The sequence below is a fragment of the Mytilus trossulus genome, chromosome 7 (genome assembly GCF_036588685.1).
Source record: "Mytilus trossulus isolate FHL-02 chromosome 7, PNRI_Mtr1.1.1.hap1, whole genome shotgun sequence".
In the NCBI taxonomy this organism is placed as follows: Eukaryota; Metazoa; Mollusca; class Bivalvia; order Mytilida; family Mytilidae; genus Mytilus; species Mytilus trossulus.
This window is the reverse complement of record NC_086379.1, coordinates 66,355,436-66,373,496: the sequence shown is the minus strand read 5'-3', so window position 1 is coordinate 66,373,496 and position 18,061 is coordinate 66,355,436. Positions and strand designations below refer to the sequence as shown.

General features: G+C 30.2%; 1 protein-coding gene across 1 annotated transcript; it reads right to left on the bottom strand.

The window, feature by feature from the left end:
- Nucleotides 1–264: 264 nt before the first annotated feature.
- On the bottom strand, nt 265–9,392 carry LOC134726602 (protocadherin-23-like). The gene is made up of 9 exons (XM_063591012.1): nt 9,296–9,392; nt 8,998–9,098; nt 6,892–7,017; nt 6,584–6,645; nt 6,055–6,319; nt 2,502–2,762; nt 2,097–2,191; nt 584–746; nt 265–297 (listed from the first exon to the last, which is right to left on the bottom strand). The coding sequence occupies exons 1-9, from the start codon at nt 9,390–9,392 to the stop codon at nt 265–267; spliced, it is 1,203 nt and encodes a 400-aa protein (XP_063447082.1).
- Between the last annotated feature and the right edge of the window lie 8,669 nt (nt 9,393–18,061).

The following is an 18,061-nucleotide window of genomic DNA, read 5'->3' as shown; positions in this document are numbered from 1 at the left end:
TGAATATCTGAGCACAAGTTTCATTTATGAATTTCTGTAAATGTTCATGGAAAAGGGATGTATAGAATGTTCTGATTATTGCACTATATTTTGTGTATCTAATAATTTGTGATAAACCTTGGAAGATTTTGAAATCAAGTCATTACTTTACAGGTTCGATTGCATTTCATTCAATCTTTACCCAAAATCAGGAAGTAGGTGTCTCACATATTTAAAAAGCCCACTTGCATTACTACTCTTTACTGTTGAGCTGTTGAATAAACATTAAGTCATTCTATTCAATAGTTTCTGAGCAAACTGAAACATAAATATTTCAGCTCATTTAAAATTCAAAGAATTTGCAAACAGGGAGAAGGTATCTAAGGCGTTCATATATAACAAATGATTAAGCTGATGCCTTAATCTGAAGCCATTCTGTTCAGTAGTATCTGAGAAAAGTGCAATGTGAACATTTGTTAGATGAACTTTTGGATGGATGGACAAGATGATTGCATTATAGCCCCTGGGGACTTGTAGATTATAATACATTAAGGGATGATTTTCTATTCTTATTTACTGTTAAAAACAATTATTTTTATATTACCATCAATGTATAGTTTTGTTCTGTTTCATAATCCAGCTTCTTCACTAAGAGTATATCACCATTTAGTTTGTCAATGTGAAAATTTCCTTGACTATTCCCTTTACTGATACCATAATGAACTGTATTATACTCTACAGTAGCATCCTCATCAAATGCATGAACACTGAAATGGCAAAACTGAAGATTATGTCAAGATACAAATAAGTTGAACATGAAACCTGAAAGACAAACCATAGCAACATATCCAATAGAAGGATTAATATTAAAAAAAAAAACATATACATCACAAACGTTTGTTACAAAAGGCATCATAGTTTACAGGCTATTTGAAATATTAGTGTCCAATGATTCATATTACTACCTTTATTCCTATTCTAAATGCTCAAGAACATAAAAAATGTATAAAATCATGAATCCAAAAAAATCTGTGAAATTTCATGAATGATTTTGGCGCATAGACGTCATGTCATAACATGAGGTCATATGAATGAAAACTAGTTCTGAAGATTTTGTATTATGTATATATGGCTAATATTGCATTAAAAAAGAGTTTTCAGGTAGGTCATTTTCTGTTCTATTGCATTATTTGCACATCAGTGGAATTCAGAGAGTCAACATGGCAGTTCACTCCTTAGTTAAAAAATAGCCAAAGAAAAAACAATGTACGGTTAAAAATCATTAGAATTGAATACATTTTTCTAGTTGTTATTCAAGTTATTATTCATGCAAGATTAAGATTTATTTGAAAGGAGTAGGGGCAATAAGGCCCTTACTTGGCCCAAAAATTACTACAAATTTAAAAGTTATCATACATACTCCTATATTACGGAAAACTTAACTAAGGTATAAAGTTCTAAGAAAAACAAAACAACTTTGACATCAAACAAGTTACCATGGCAACAAATCATGACTTATTTAGCATATTTTGTTAAATTTCGTAATTTTCCTTGTTTTTTCATCCAATATTAAGTATATTTTAGATTGAAAAAGTATGTGCGCACCCAAGAAACAACTTTATATTTGGTGAGATGATGCCACTAGTTATAATAAAGCTTCTTTTAAATTATTTTGTTGTTTCTCGACTGCGCAGGATGTTTCCACAACGGAAATAAGGATAGAAAACTACATAAATTCTGTATTTTTCATCATTTTTATGAAAATAATACATATTATGACGTAATTGTGACGTCATCAGATAAAAATCTTGATGTTTTTTATCTATATTTATTAACCCTATGCATTTCTTAACATTATGTGCCAATTTGAAATAGTTATCAAACATTTTATTTTTTTGGGCCAAAACTAGGCTTCAATGCCCCATCTCCTTTTTAGCTTTTATCTTACAGGGGGTAACATAGAACAAATGTCACGATAAAATTTAAATATCACGGCCCAGGCCATGTGTTTAATTTATTATTATTAATGTCCAACAAATCTATGGCTTCCAAGAATCATTTCTTAATTCACATATGACTATAATCTGAAATCCTGATTTAGACATACCAACTATTACCTGCCAACTTTTATGTGATTTCTTTGATAAGCATCTTCTTCTACAGTGAATAAATATTTACTGGAATTAAACCTAGGACTGTAATCATTGACATCCTGAAAGTGAAAAAAAAAATCTAATTTGTAATAAGGTATTTTAATGGATTTTTTTTCTTGTATGGTTTTGATTAAAATCTTATTCCTTTGAAAAACTTCTTTTTCAAAAACTAGATATTCTTTCCTTATTACCATAACTTTCAATATTGTATGGATCTTTTAGATAAATTTACAATATATATTGTATCAGATGAGTTTCATGATATTGTCCTTACAATTATTTGAAAGTCATTATTTCATCCTACCAGATTATTATCAAATTCTTTTATGAAAGTTTTACTATCATAAAACTGAATTTTAAGTTTCTTACCTGAATTATTATTTTCACTTCCTGACTAGCTGTTTTAAATTTTCCAGTGCAGTTATTTGGAAAATTGTATGCAAGAAACTTCAGATAATTGACTTGTTTAACTTTGCCATGTATTCTAAAGGGTGCAATAGCACTTAGGTCAACATGTAAAACATTTTTTTGACTATCCTGAACAGCTGCATAGGTCAGATCTAAGTCTTTTAATGCTCCAAGAACATAGAAACAGTTTCTGTTTGCCTGAGTTTTATCATCGTCTTTGGCCTACAAAAGATAATAAATTATTTAAACCCTTACCATACTGGGACCTTAATAATATGGCCATACCCAAAACACTGTTTTTTGGCTCAATAAATTTGGAGTTCATATGATGTCATTTATTTTGAAATGTATGCATGTATCCTGAGTCTAACACTATCTATTGTCATGTTTCTCAGTTTTAATGTTCATTTTTATCTCAAATATGTACTTTGAAAATTTAAATCAGACTGGTTTTATATGGAGGGGTATGCTACCCTTTAAGGGCATACGATACAGTTACAGGGGAGGTAATGATGTTGCTAACGTAAAATGTTATTTTCGCGACGTCAAACTGTGACATATCGGGAAAAGATGCTTTTTTCGTCTGATTTTTATCATTCAAACTGATTTAATTTGAAAACGAGTTCATGGACCCCTATTTATCAAAACAGCAATTTGTTTCATTTTGCAGGGAGATTATGTGACTCAAATTTTATAAAACTGTAAATAGAGGATTTTTTTTAATTTTGATAAGCATGCAGCAAAGAATGACGTATTTTCCTCAATTCATGAACATTTGATAAATATGAGTTATTTCTGAATAAAACCAGATGCTCCGCAGGGCGTAGCTTTATACGACCGCAGAGATTGAACCCTGAACGGTTGAGGCAAGTATGGACACAACATTCAAGCTGGATTCAGCTCTAAATTTGGATTGTGATTTAATAGTTGACACAGCATAGGTTTCTGACACAGAATGAATGTGTTCTAATGAACTTAAAATTTTTGTTTTCTCTTAAGAGCAATTCACTATGCTGTTGAATATTAATCCTCTCAAAAAAATGTTTGAAGAAATTTTCTTTTTATTTATGAAATTTCAAATGAGAAAAATTGAACCCAATTTTTTAATCACATCCCCCTTTCCCTTATTCCAAAACTAATCTCAATTAAAATATTCTAATGGAGTTTGCAACAATAACTACTCATTTAAATACATCATAAAATATTAAGATGTAAAAAAAACTGCTTGTTATCACTGAATGGTAAAGATTATTTAAATTTATCAGTTGGTAGTAAAAAGTGAATATACATAGTATATTGTATATAACAAAGATTTAAGTTGATTCTGGACAAAGAAAGATAACTCCAATTAAAAAAAAATCTTGCAATAAGATATTTCTTGCTTACTATTCTGGACAAAGAAAGATAACTCTAATTAAAAAAAAATTTGCTATTTCACAATATTGTGAAATTAGATATTTCTTGCCATTGCACAATACTGTGCAATTGAAAAGACTTGCTATTGCACAATACTTAATATAATAATTTTAGATCCTGATTTGGACAAACTTGAAAACTGGGCCCATAATCAAAAATCTAAGTACATGTTTAGATTCAGCATATCAAAGAGGCCCAAGAATTTAGTTTTTGTTAATATCAAACTTAGTTTAATTTTGGACCCTTTGGACCTTAATGTAGGCCAATTTGAAAACGGGACCAAAAATGAAGAATCTACATACACAGTTAGATTTGGCATATCAAAGAACCCCATTTATTCAATTTTTGATGAAATCAAATAAAGTTTAATTTTGGACCCAGATTTGGACCAACTTGAAAACTGGGCCAATAATCAAGAATCTAGTTACATTTTTAGATTCAACATATCAAAGAACCCAACCGATTCATTTTTTGTCAAAATCAAACTAAGTTTAATTTTGGACCCTTTGGACCTTAATGTAGACCAATTTGAAAACATGACCAAAAGTTAAGAATCTACATACACAGTTAGATTCGGCATATCAAAGAACCCCAATTATTCAATTTTGATGAAATCAAACAAAGTTTAATTTTGGACCCTTTGGGCCCCTTTTTCCTAAACTGTTGGGACCAAAACTTCCAAAATCAATACCAACCTTCCTTTTATGGTCATAAACCTTGTGTTTAAATTTCATAGATTTCTATTTACTTATACTAACGTTATGGTGTGAAAACCAAGAAAAATGCTTATTTGGGTCCCTTTTTGGCCCCTAATTCCTAAACTGTTGAAACCAAAACTCCCAAAATCAATCCCAACCTTTCTTTTGTGGTCATAAACATTGTGTTTAAATTTCATTGATTTCTATTTACTTAAACTAAAGTTATAGTGCGAAAACCAAGAAAATGCTTAATTGGGCCCTTTTTGGCCCCTTATTCCTAAAATGTTGGGACCAAAACTCCCAAAATCAATACCAACCTTCCTTTTATGGTCATAAACCTTGTGTTTAAATTTCATAGATTTCTATTCACTTTTACTTAAGTTAGAGTGCGAAAACTAAAAGTATTCGGACGACGACGACGACGCAGACGACGACGCCAACGTGATAGCAATATACGACAAATTTTTTTCAAAATTTGCGGTCGTATAAAAAGGCATACTTTATAGGATACTTATAAAATGCAGAAATTACCGATTATTTAACAAAAAACAATTTGTGTTTATCTTTTATAACAAAAAAGTTATGTCTTTCTGTCGAAAAAGAAATTACGGTCACAAATCTGAAATTTGGGCAAATATACAAAATTTCGACCTCATTTTACTCAAAAAGTAGCATATGAAGGTATATTTTTTATTACATATTTGATTTAATCAGGTAAAAAAAATAGCCTATATGTAAATTTTCATCAACTTGTAAATACAGGTTCAAAACTGTATGCCCTTAAGGTGTTACACATGAAGTTCTGAGGCCTTAAACTTTATCAAAAAGTGTAAACCCAAGGACATGTAATTACTGATTGTGTTTATTATTGAAATAAACATAGGTAATTACTACTACCATGTACTACTACTACTGGTTGCAGGTCCAGTCTAAGTAAAAAAAAAAATCAAACAATTTCAAGTCTAAATGACCTTCTTTAGACTGGTGTACTCAGATCTGTTTCAATCCAACCTAAAACCTGTTGTGGTAAATGTGTTTACTGTGTCCCACTTTTCATGCAGACTGCAGATTGATACATCTATTAGCATCCCTCCGTTTTCCAAGTCAAATAAAAAATATTTCAACATAATCATTAATAATGGTTAATTAAGTTTCATAAGGGCAAAAGAAAAATTTGTCAAGAAAAATAACATCAAAATTAACACTTTTTGCATCTGATGACCAACTTTGTCTCAAGCCAATTACAACAAATAAATAAATCACATTTTCCCAGACTAAAGTATCAATCATAACACATCTAACAGATTTAGTATAAAGACGCCATAAACATTCTGAGAAACCCATGACTTTGTTCTATGCAAAATTAAATTAAATTCAGATAAAGCTTTATTAACACTTACCATAAAATCATGGAATTTTTGTGGTTTTGCATATTCTTCAAATACATAAGTGACTTCTTTATCCTTGTCATCATAATATGGACAGTTATCATTCTTGTCTGTGACAGTTACACTAACTGTTGAAGTACCTGTCAAGGGTGGGTTACCTTGATCTGTTGCCATGACAGCAAATGAAATCAAACCTCTGTCACTTAATACTTCCATGTCAAGGTGACCTTTTACTTTTATTATACCATTTTCAGCATCAATGGTGAAATTTTGTCTCCTAAATTTAATAAAAAAAAAAGAATAATCAGCCTAATAAGAATATCTATGAAATGAATTTTATAGACATAAACATTAATAATGGTTAATTAAGTTTCATAAGGGAAAAAGAAAAAAATGTCAAAATCTATTAACCATCTCTTGTGACCATGACATAAAAAACGTATAGGAACAAACTATCTTCAGGTATGTTACAAATGTATTACTTTTATGACATGATTATTGTGTTATACAAGTAAATTACAAATATAAAATAGTCACATACCATGCACTTTCTATAAGGTAGGATATATTTCTGTTTTCAGGACTATTATCTGCATCTGTAGCCTACAAAATAGATAAAGATACTCTCTCACCTGAACATACTTAATTGGTAATACACCTTGTCTAAATTATAGATCTCTCTTATGAAAATAAAACTTCAGTCTAAGAAACTAAACGTATATATATTGCATGGTAAAAGACTTAACTTGGTCTTGGTATTGGGACAGGACAAAATCTTTTGAATAAGCATATCAGTGTAAAATAAATGACAATAGGCATTTGCAGAGATACTTGCTGTAATCATCATACCTTCACTGTAGTTACAACATCAGCATCAACATTCTCAGATAAAGTTTTGGTATAGACTGGAGAAATAAACTTTGGTGGGTGATTGTTGACATCTATTACATCCACTGTTACTGTAGCTGTACCTGTCTGATGTACAATATAAAACAGTATTGTGAATCCAGTATTTTTTGCAATGTTTTTTTTTTGCAAAAAAATTCAAATGGGATAGGTTTTGCAATAATAAAAAACTTGAAATTCAAATTTTGATAGCATTATTATAGGATTAAACACATTTTTCTAGAGGTTATTGATATGTAAACCAGGGTCAGAAGGACTTTGATGTTGAGTTTGTGAGTAATAGCCCCGGTTTACACATCAATAACCTCTAGAAACAAGAATGTGGCCATAGTACACAGATGCCCCACTCGCACTATTATTTTCTATGTTCAGTAGACCGTGAAATTTGGGTCAAAACTTTAATTTTGAATTAAGATTAGAAAGTTCATATCATAGGAAACATGTGTACTAAGTTTCAAGTTGATTGGACTTTAACTTCATCAAAAACTACCTTGATCAAAAACTATAACCTGAACTTCACACTATCATTTTCTATGTTCAGTGGACCATAAAATTGGGGTCAAAACTATAATTTGGCATTAAAATTAGAAAGATCATATCATGGGGAACATGTGTACTAAGTTTCAAGTTGATTGGACTACAACTTCTTTAAAAACTACCTTGACCAAAAACTTTAACCTGAAGTGCAAGGACGCGTGTACGCATGGACGGATGCACAGACGGACGAATGGAGGCACAGACCAGAAAACATAATGCCCCTCTACTATCGTAGGTGGGGCATAAAAATGTGTTTAATCCTTATAATTCTTCAGCCAAACATTTGTGATATTTCATAATCATTTTTTGGTTAATGGCTACTATATATATTTACCATCAAAAGCACAATGGCAAGACGTAACTAAGGAGTATGCAGCCATCTTGACTTTCAAAAAACCATAAATATCCAATAAATACAACGGAATCTTTAATGAAATAGAACCTACCTCAAAAATTTCATTTTAATTTTAAAATATTATCCGAATTTGAAGCGTACCATGTGTACACGTAACGAAACAATCTTTCCCTTGAAAATTTCTATTCAAATGACGTTGTGTTTTGCTATGACGTAAATTTGCCAAAATCCTTCATGAAATTTCGCGGAATTTTATTAAATTTTATTTTTATACATTTTCGAAGCTTTAGTGCATTAAATTTATTTCTTTTTTTGTTATATATGCACTAGAATAGTCACAACTGTTATGCAATTGTTTTTAAATCTTAATTTGCATGAATCGACTACAAAAGTAGTTTCGGAAACATGGTTTATCTAAGTGTAAACTTAGAGAAAAATTGTAATTGACCAATCCAATTCAAGTATTTATAGATATGCAAATCATATAAGAATTATTGGTATTTAGCAGTAGTCTGAGGTACTGTCAAAGAAAAATCAACATATTTTTGGTAACTCCTGTTGTCCTTTTTATGTTATGTTTAATACATAGCTGTCTTTCTTTAAAGCAAAGTATTTATAAACTAAATAAAATAATGAACTTATAAAGATTTAAATCCATGCAATTTGAATCATCTTCCCTCTAACATCTCAGAACAGGATTATATTCCTATCTGCACAGCATGAGGGTGTGTTTTACAACTGTTTAAAGTTTCATCAGTATCAATTTCGACTTTTAGGAGGTGTTGTGTCTAACCAACATTATTTCCACATCTTGCAACATTGGAGTAGAAAGTTTAATAATTTACCCATGACAAGTAGGACTGCGATTGAATTCCTTTATACATTTTCTGTGGTAACAATATACAACTGTAAAGTTTCATTATTATTTGTCTTTCCTTTCTAGGGAGTTGCCTTGCAATGCATGTGGAAAGAATGGCAAGTTGACAAATAACTGGATCAAGAAAGGATAGACCAGACAAATCCTAAATACTCCCTTCCCTGTCCCCACCCCTAAAAAACTTTTTTTATTTAAAAAGACAAACAAATAAAACATCCACTAAAGTAGCTATTGTTTTAGGGGGTACGGTTAGGATACAAAAATCCATCTATACACTTACCTTGTTTGAATCATTCACCTGCACTGTAAATGTTATACTTGTCTTATCTATCAGTGATGATTTTAAGGTTAATAGTCCTGTGTCGGAATCCAAGGAAAATTCTGAAATAAAATAATTTAAGATTTTATTACCTTTAATTATTGGCTAATTTGGCATTCAACAGGGGTAGATATATTTATTATTATATTACACACAAATCTGTTATTGTATTTAGTCCTAAGATGACAAAAGCAATCTCACACCAAAAATAGAAATGAAACCTTAATCTAGTCTGTTCAAAATTCATATTATACTATACCAGTATTAGCTGTAGCAAAGGAGTATATGAGTTTATCTCCATCTTTATCTGAAGCCTGTATAACTCCCACCATTGTCAACACAGGTGCATCCTCCATTACTTTAAATGTGTAGGTTTTGTTACTAAAGGAAGGAGAGTTGTCATTCAAGTTTAGGACATCAACTTCAACAACTGTTGTTCTACAATGAAAATACAAGTAGTTATTTAATGAGTCATTTATCTCTAATATTAGCATTCATACAGCTTTAACCACTTGTCTACTGTTCAGAAATACAATTCCCTAACTCTAAAAGTGTATTGTGAGATAAAGACTTTCTAACAAAGCTCAATGAATAGGTGATTTACATTGTGTGGTAATTTAAAATATCTTAACTTAATACAAAGAAGAGTATGTCATTATCAATTAAAGGTTTTCTAATAAAACTCAATCAATAAGTGAATTGATTTTTTTTTGTTTATATCGATTGATTGTTTATTGCTTAACTTCCAGTGGCAAGTATTTCATGCATATTCAGGATTAGAAATTGAGAACAAATAAACAATAAATACAATGGTTAGATTCTGTAATAGAGGCATCAAGGATTTAGGTCTGGGATATTGAGACTGTCACTCATAGAGTTGTTGCAAGGGTTCTTAACATTGAGGAGAGGGTTTTACTGACGGTCAAAGGAAGACCAATTGTGACCATACTTGTATTCCCCAGTCACCTTTGGAAAATTTTAATTTATAAATTACTTTGTTAATTTGAGACTTCCAAAATACTCAGAAAGAAATATAAGTGTCTGTAAATTAAGGATTTCTAACAAAGATTAACATTTAAGTGTATTACCCTGTTAATTTAGGATTTCCATCATCTGTAGCAAGGACTTGTAGCACATAAATATGTACACCCTTGTCATAATCCAATCCAGATTTCACAGTTACTGCACTGGTTGACTGGTTGATTTCAAACAGCTTCAAAGAAATGTAAAATACAAGTTGATTGCAACAATAATTGCTATTTTATTTCTATACAAGTCCACATCAATAATGAACCTCAAAGTAAAGTACTCAAACTATAAACAGAAATAAAAAAAACTGTATGCAATGAAATTGGATATGATGCTATTAACCATTTTTGCTTTTTTGAAGAGTAGAAGGCTGTACAAAAAAGATGATGAAACTTTGAAGTTGTTAATTGTTTGTACAGAACTGAATTTCCAGCCAATGTTAGAAAATAGGGCCTTTTAACTTGCCAAAGCGGCATCACATAGGACCTTTGTGAAAAAATTTAATATCACTTCGTACACTGAAAATTTAACCCAATGTGTGAAAATGTCTCGGCTTTGAAATGAGCCATCAGACATATCCAAGTTTGTGATGCAGACAGAGACTGGAGAAAAGGCTACCATTGTAACCTGTGTGATATGAATTGCACATCTTGAACCCTCTAGTCCTTAATAACAATAAAGAAGGTGAATCCAAAGTTAAAACAAATCTACAAATAATGATCTCTGAATTCTGAGTTCATACATTTATAACTTTAAAAACTTTTAAACTCCATTGCACATTTTTGTCAAAAGATATGAAGCCATTAGACATAATTCTTCAATTGTACTAAATTTTTTTTATCAACAATATGCTCATCTTTATGAGGTAACATTATTGTCTTTTGATAACTTATATTCATGTTTTATCTTAAAGATTCTGTATCATTTAGGTCGTATGATAACTTATAGTCCAAACCTTGACGTAAATTATTTAACTTACCGTATTATTAACCCTGTATGATAACTTATCCTTGTCTCCGTCTGTAGCCTTTACTGTACATCCAGTTTTGCTGGTTCGACTGTTCTCATCAAATTTACATAGATATACATCTGTAAAATTAGAAATTTAATAAGCAAAATTCTTAGTAAATAGGAAAAGACAAAAAATGCACAGTCAGGTATATCATTGGACAAATATTTTCGTTGATAAATTGGTGTATTGCATCCAGCATCCTTATTATTCATAGCATAAAACAAATAGATTTGTTTTTGTATATATTCCCCTTTTGTTTTATGTACAAGACTGGCCTATGGAGGGAGACAGATCTATCAAAATTTTTTCAATCTTGTGTCTGAATCTCATGTTTGAAATTCATGCTACAGTGTACTACTTTCTTGTTGTAATTTTTTTGTTAATTAATACTGTTTAAACTAAGACTGGCCTATGAAATAATCTGTTTTCCTTACCTTGATTAAACTTTGGAGTATTATCATTAACATTCTGTACTTTGATAGTAACTGATCCTGTGGCATTTATAGAGGTTCCATTATATAATGCATGGCCATCAGTAGCATATATCTGTAAACGAAAGTCAAAACATTTATCACCAATAATTCATTTACAGAAAAAAACTTAGTAATTAGTATTATTACATGATTCAAAGTAAAGATAAGAAGATGTGGTATTATTGCCAATGAGACAACTATCTCTCAAAGTTCAAATGAAGTGGATGTAAGCAATTATAGGCAACTGTACAGCCTACAACAATGAGAAAAAAAAATTGTAAGGGTTCCAGGGAACCCGATGTCTCGCCTACTTTTGCTGTAAATCGCAGGCTCAACAAAAATGAGGAAAAAAATCAATAAAAATATTCCTCTTGATACTATCTTTTGATTGTAAGAAGCTTCTGTCCAAGTTTGGTAAAAATCCAGGATAGTTTTTGAATCAAATAAATGTTTTAAAAACTTTAACTGCAGACTGTATGTAATGTTAACTGGAAGAAAATCTAAGTCCATTTATAAGTAAAATATGGAAAATATGGATTTATTTTTTTACAAAATTTACTTCTGGATACTATCTTATGATCATCAACAAGCTTCTGTCCAAGTTTGGTACAAACCAAGGATAGTTTAAGAAAGTTATTAAGATTTTAAAAATTTTAACCACAGAGTGAATGTAATGTTTCACCGTAGAAAAACTAAGTCCATTTAAAAGTAAGATACGGAAAAAATGGATTTATTTTTTTACAAAATTTACTTCTGGATACTATCTTATGACCGTAAATAAGCTTTTGTCTAAGTTTGGTATAAACCTAGGATAGTTTAAGAAAGTTATTAAAATTTTAAAAACTTTAACCACAGAGTGAATGTAATGTTTCCCCGCAGAAAAACTAAGTCCATTTATAAGTAAAATACGGAAAAAATGGAATTTTATTTTTACAAAATTTACTTCTGGATACTATCTTATGATCATAAACAAGCTTCTTTCCAAGCTTGGTAGAAATCCAGTATAGTTTAAGAAAGTTATTAAAATTTCAAAAACTTTAACCACAGAGTGAATATTTGTGGACACCACCGATGACGATGGAATGTAGGATCGCTTAGTCTCGCTTTTTCGAATAAAGTCAACAGGCTCCACAAAAACCATTGTGTGGTAGGCTAGGTCCAGACATGAAAATTAACAATTCATTTAATTGAGAAAACTAACTAAGTAAAATCAAAGTATGCATTATATTAATTTGACTCAAATTGCAAAATGAAATATGTATCTACTTTATTTTTAAATGTTATAATGGAAGATGGAATTTAAAACAAACAAAATAAATTTATACTTTAAACTTTCTACAGCGCAATATTTTCTATAATACAAAGAGAAATTTGAAATTGCAGTTTAAATGTACAATATAATGTTTCATTTGATTACAAGATTTCAAAGACTTTACTTATCTGAAAAACAAATGTGTAATATACCTTTAACACAAATTGTGTCTGATTTTCATAATCCAGTGGTTTGATCAGATATATTTCTGCAGTTTTACTGTCCATATAGAAATGATCAGAATGATCTCCATTCCCTATCCAGTAGGTTAAAGTGTTGTACTTGGGACTTGCATCACTATCTGTGGCATTTATCCTATCAAAAATATAGTCAGTTCCCTTAAAATTATCTCAATTCATAAAATAACTGAATTAAGATCGATATAGATTAATTCAAAACATGTATTAATTATTAATAAATTTTCTTGCAATTTTATATTGGAAATATGATTGAGCTAAACAAACCATTTCTGTCACTAAAATTATTCAAATAAAGTTTTTAATTAATGCAATTATTTCTGCTGATTGAAAGGAAATTGTTTCGTTGCTCATTATTCTTGACCTACTTCCCTACATAACAAAGGAACAGTAGATATATGGTGTATAGCTTACCTTAATCCTTCTAGTTTACTTCCAACAGTATAATTTTCCTTTACACTCAAACTGTATGTGTTTGGGTTGAACTGTGGGGAATATCTGTTTATATCCTAAAAGTTACAACAGTTTTATACAAATATTTAATACCTTAAATGAAAATAATATATAACAAAATATGAATATAACATGTGCAAAGTACAGTGCTTATAGACTAATTTACACATCATCATTAACATTATATTCTTAGTCACAAAGGATTCAATTTAGAGATTAATCCCGATTTAATACTTATTCTAATGCAACAACGTTTGTAACATTCATTTTGATTGGATAATGTCACATATTTACATAGCATCAATTGACAATTGATGCTATGGACATACGCCCAAGTGCAGACAGCATATGACAGATTATAAATACATGTTTTAACGTTGTTTTCTGTCAGTTTCATTAGGATGGAGATAACAATATTGTATTTTAAGCTCCGACGGCATCAATTGGGGATTTGATGGTCACAAATACCTGTTTACTGTCTCCACTAACGTGTCGGTAGTAAACTTAATTTGCGACCATCAAATCCCCATTGATGCTGTCGGAGCTTAAAATACAATACAGTTATCTTCTAAATACATGTCTATATATCTGTTCAAATTTATCTGATATTCACATTCAGTTAGTAATTTGTCAGTGTGAACTAGTTTTTATTTTACTGATTTGACTATCAAAACATTAATTTTTGCATGAAATAAGAATATGGAGAATAAAAGTCTGCTAAACATACCTGTACATTAATAACAACAGTCTGTGTAGCAGTGACATTATCTTTACATGAAGGATTGTTGGAAACATTAATTGTCAGTTCGATCTGACCGTTGTGGGTATGTTCCATTCCTAAGGCTTTTGCTGCAGACAAATTGCCTGAACTTTGGTTGATAGTAAACCCATCATGGCTTCCCCTAAATGAGTAGGTCATTTGTCTATTTACATCAGTCTTATCCGTGTCTTCAACCTAAAACGGAATTAGCAAATGGTTACTTTGAAGCATTCTTAAATTCCACACCCCCAAAAAAAAATCCACTTACAAATAAAATTTACATTATAAAAACAAAATTTAATATTTTTTAGACAGCAAAACATTTCATAGATGTATAATAAAGTTGAATGATAGAGTTAACTTAAATGAGTTAGAAAACTTACTGTAAGACACTACCAGTACAAGAAATCTGGAAACTATAAACTTCTTAGAAAGTTATTGACGATTACCTGAATATGATGGAAATCTTTAGGCGCTTCAAGTTCTTTAAACACATATGTAGACCTCAGATCTTGTGCATTAATGTAAGGACAGTTATCATTGATGTCTGTGACCTCTACAGTGACCTCTGTTGTTCCTGTTAAAGATGGCTGACCATGGTCAGTTGCTATGACAACAAACTTTATGTGTCCTTCAGTGTCATCTATGGATTCTCTGTCTAATTTTCCAATAACTTTAATTTGACCTCCATTGCCAATTGAAAAATTTGCTTTCCTGTTTAAGAAGAATATTAAAACCAATATAAAATCATTGAAGATTTACTGTTCCTTTGTTCCTTTATTGGTTGTGTAAAATCTATTTTGCTATATAGTAGTTAACAATTTTATAGGACGTCAAACAATCATGCTACATATTTTTTTAAGTCATATATTCAATAAGTCTTATTACATTTGTAAGTAATACTATTATTACTGTTTATATGATAAGGTTATTTGTAAGCTGCTTCTCATACTTTTTGGAAAAAATATACTAGTGGCATCAATATTTTCTTACATCATTTTGTAAAGTCGTCATATGCCAGCCTTTAAAGTATAAAATGTCCAGACAATTGCTCCCTATAAAGAAATGTTAGCCAGTGTTGTACCCCATTTCTTGACTACTTTGCTGATCATAGAACTGGTAAATCTATTTTAGCTGGCCTATTTTGTTGTTTGCACAAATTAATACTGTACTCTAAAGATTGAGCTTAATATAACTAACTAAATCCAAGTAACAAAATAAGATATGGAGAAATTAACTTACCATGGTAATTCTATACTGTAAGTTATCTCACTATTGGTACCTTTACCATCCATATCTGTAGCCTAAAATAAAGAAAAATTAATACTAAAGAATATAGTTAGAAAATATTAACAGCAGAACTACTTACTAAATGAGGTATCATGATGTCTAAAAATTACACCATAGAAATTGTGATAAATGTATTTTGATAGGCCAATTTAAATTTACTAATGACATAAAATAATATTACTTTCTTTGGCTTTTATCAGAGATATATTTCTCATCTGAAGTAAAATCTGAAAAAATCTGTTAATTTATACTTACTTGCACTGTTCCAACATTCTTATTTGAGTCTTCCTCTTTAACATTGGTAAATATGTATGATGTATTCTTGAATATTGGAGCATTATCATTGATGTCTGAAACTGTAACACTGAAAGGTGTCATAGTATTCTGAAAACATAAACATGTATATTTCATTATACATAAATCATTGAAAGATTACTTGAATTGGTACCTCTAAGTATAAAATACTGTTAGGAATGTGATGCTATAGTGATATTTTCGATATCAGGAAATGAATTTAGGTCTTGAATTTCTTTGTCCTATTTCAGAGAGATGAAATCTTTTCTGTTTTGATCTCTGGATTTGAAACAGGAAGAATTTAATAAGTACAAAAAATTGGAATACTGAATCGTAATTGCTGCTGAAAATAGATTATTTCTCCATTTGTAAAATAAGCAATTCACAAACAAAGTAATGAAAATAAAATTACAATTGTAATGCCATAATTGAAATACAACTTACATGAATTGAATCAGTGGCTGCGATTGTTATACTGTGACTATGATCAACTTCATAATCTAAACTTTTTACAAGAGATAACATTCCACTAAAAATATAAAAATTAAAGAATTATAATATTCTTTATATTTATAATTTTTCTTGCAAACAAATCAACTTTGTTTAAATTATTTGAATAGATATTTAAAAACATTTTGGGTGTTTTCAACAAAACATCATATATTTATTTTAAATATCACATATTTTGACCTTAATCAAATATGTTGGTTTAAAGGGGTACACTGAAATCTTCAGGTATAAAACAGGATAAAATTGGAATAAAACAATCAGAATTGCATTAAATCCAAATAGAGTGAGACAAGATGATCTATCATTTAAGCATCATGAGTTATGTATGAATCATTTGTTATACTATTTGTAACACCAATTTTTTTGGCAAAGTCTCAAACTTTCTATAAAATAAATTCTACATCTTTCAAGATAATTTGTCTATTAATTTTAAATCACTAAGGAACAAGAATGTGTCTATAGTACACAGATGTCCTACTCACACTATCATTTTCCATGTTCATGTGAACCATGAATTTGGGGTAAAAACTTTAATTTGGAATTAAAATTAGACAGATAATATCATAGGGAACATGTGTACTAAGTTTCAAGTTGATGTGACTTCAACTTCATCAAAAACAACCTTGACCAAAAACTTTAAACAAAACTTTAACCTGAACTTTGCACTATCATTTTTTATGGTCAGTGAACCATGAATTTGGGGTAAAAACTTTAATTTGGAATTAAAATTAGACAGATCATATCATGGGGAACATGTGTAATAAGTTTCAAGTTGATGTGACTTCAACTTCATCAAAAACTACCTTGACCAAAAACTTTAACATGAAGCAGAAGGTACAGCCAAACGAACTAACAGACCCACAGACCAGAAAACATAATGCCCCTCTATTACCGTAGGTGGGGCATAAAAATAATCTATTAAATTCTATTGTTTACCTAGTGTTGTTGATTTTAAAATAACTGTTGGATTTAGCAGTACCAGTAATTGTGTATGCTAGTGTGTCATCTGGATCCTTATCTGTTGCCTGCAATTATACCGTATTCATTTTACACATTTACCAAACATACAGTCTGTAGGATTTTCCCCTTCACATGATCCTTTTTAGCAAATGATTTTTTATGTAAAACTTTATGAAGACTTATACTCAGAATAATTTAACATTTTGATAAAAAATTTCATTCTTTAGAGCATTCATCTATCAAATGTAGATCTCCGCACTAAACTACTTGTGATCTAATATATAGTTAATGACAAATATAACTTAGGAGCTACTCGTCTATGACTGAACTTGATAAATCGTAGTCTCTGTACATTTCTTGTTAGAGTAACTGTAATTGACCCAATCTTACAAGACATTTCATGATGTCTATACTGATGATATATCACTACTACATAAGGTGTACATGTGTTAACAGTGTACTCTAACAAATGGAACATTTTGTTACAGATGATCTCTGAAATGGTGTTGCACAAAGAAATCTATGCAAAATATGGATACAAGTCAACCCAAAGGTCCAATTTATACAGGACACAACAAAATGAATTCAGAAAACATTCTATTCAAATGGGAAGCTTAAGTAGAGCACATTTCACAAAGGCAATCATTCACAATGAGTTAGATTTGAAGTTTCGTATTGTACCTTGATCTGAATTAAATCTGTCCCTACAGCCACATCTTCCATTAGATTTAAATG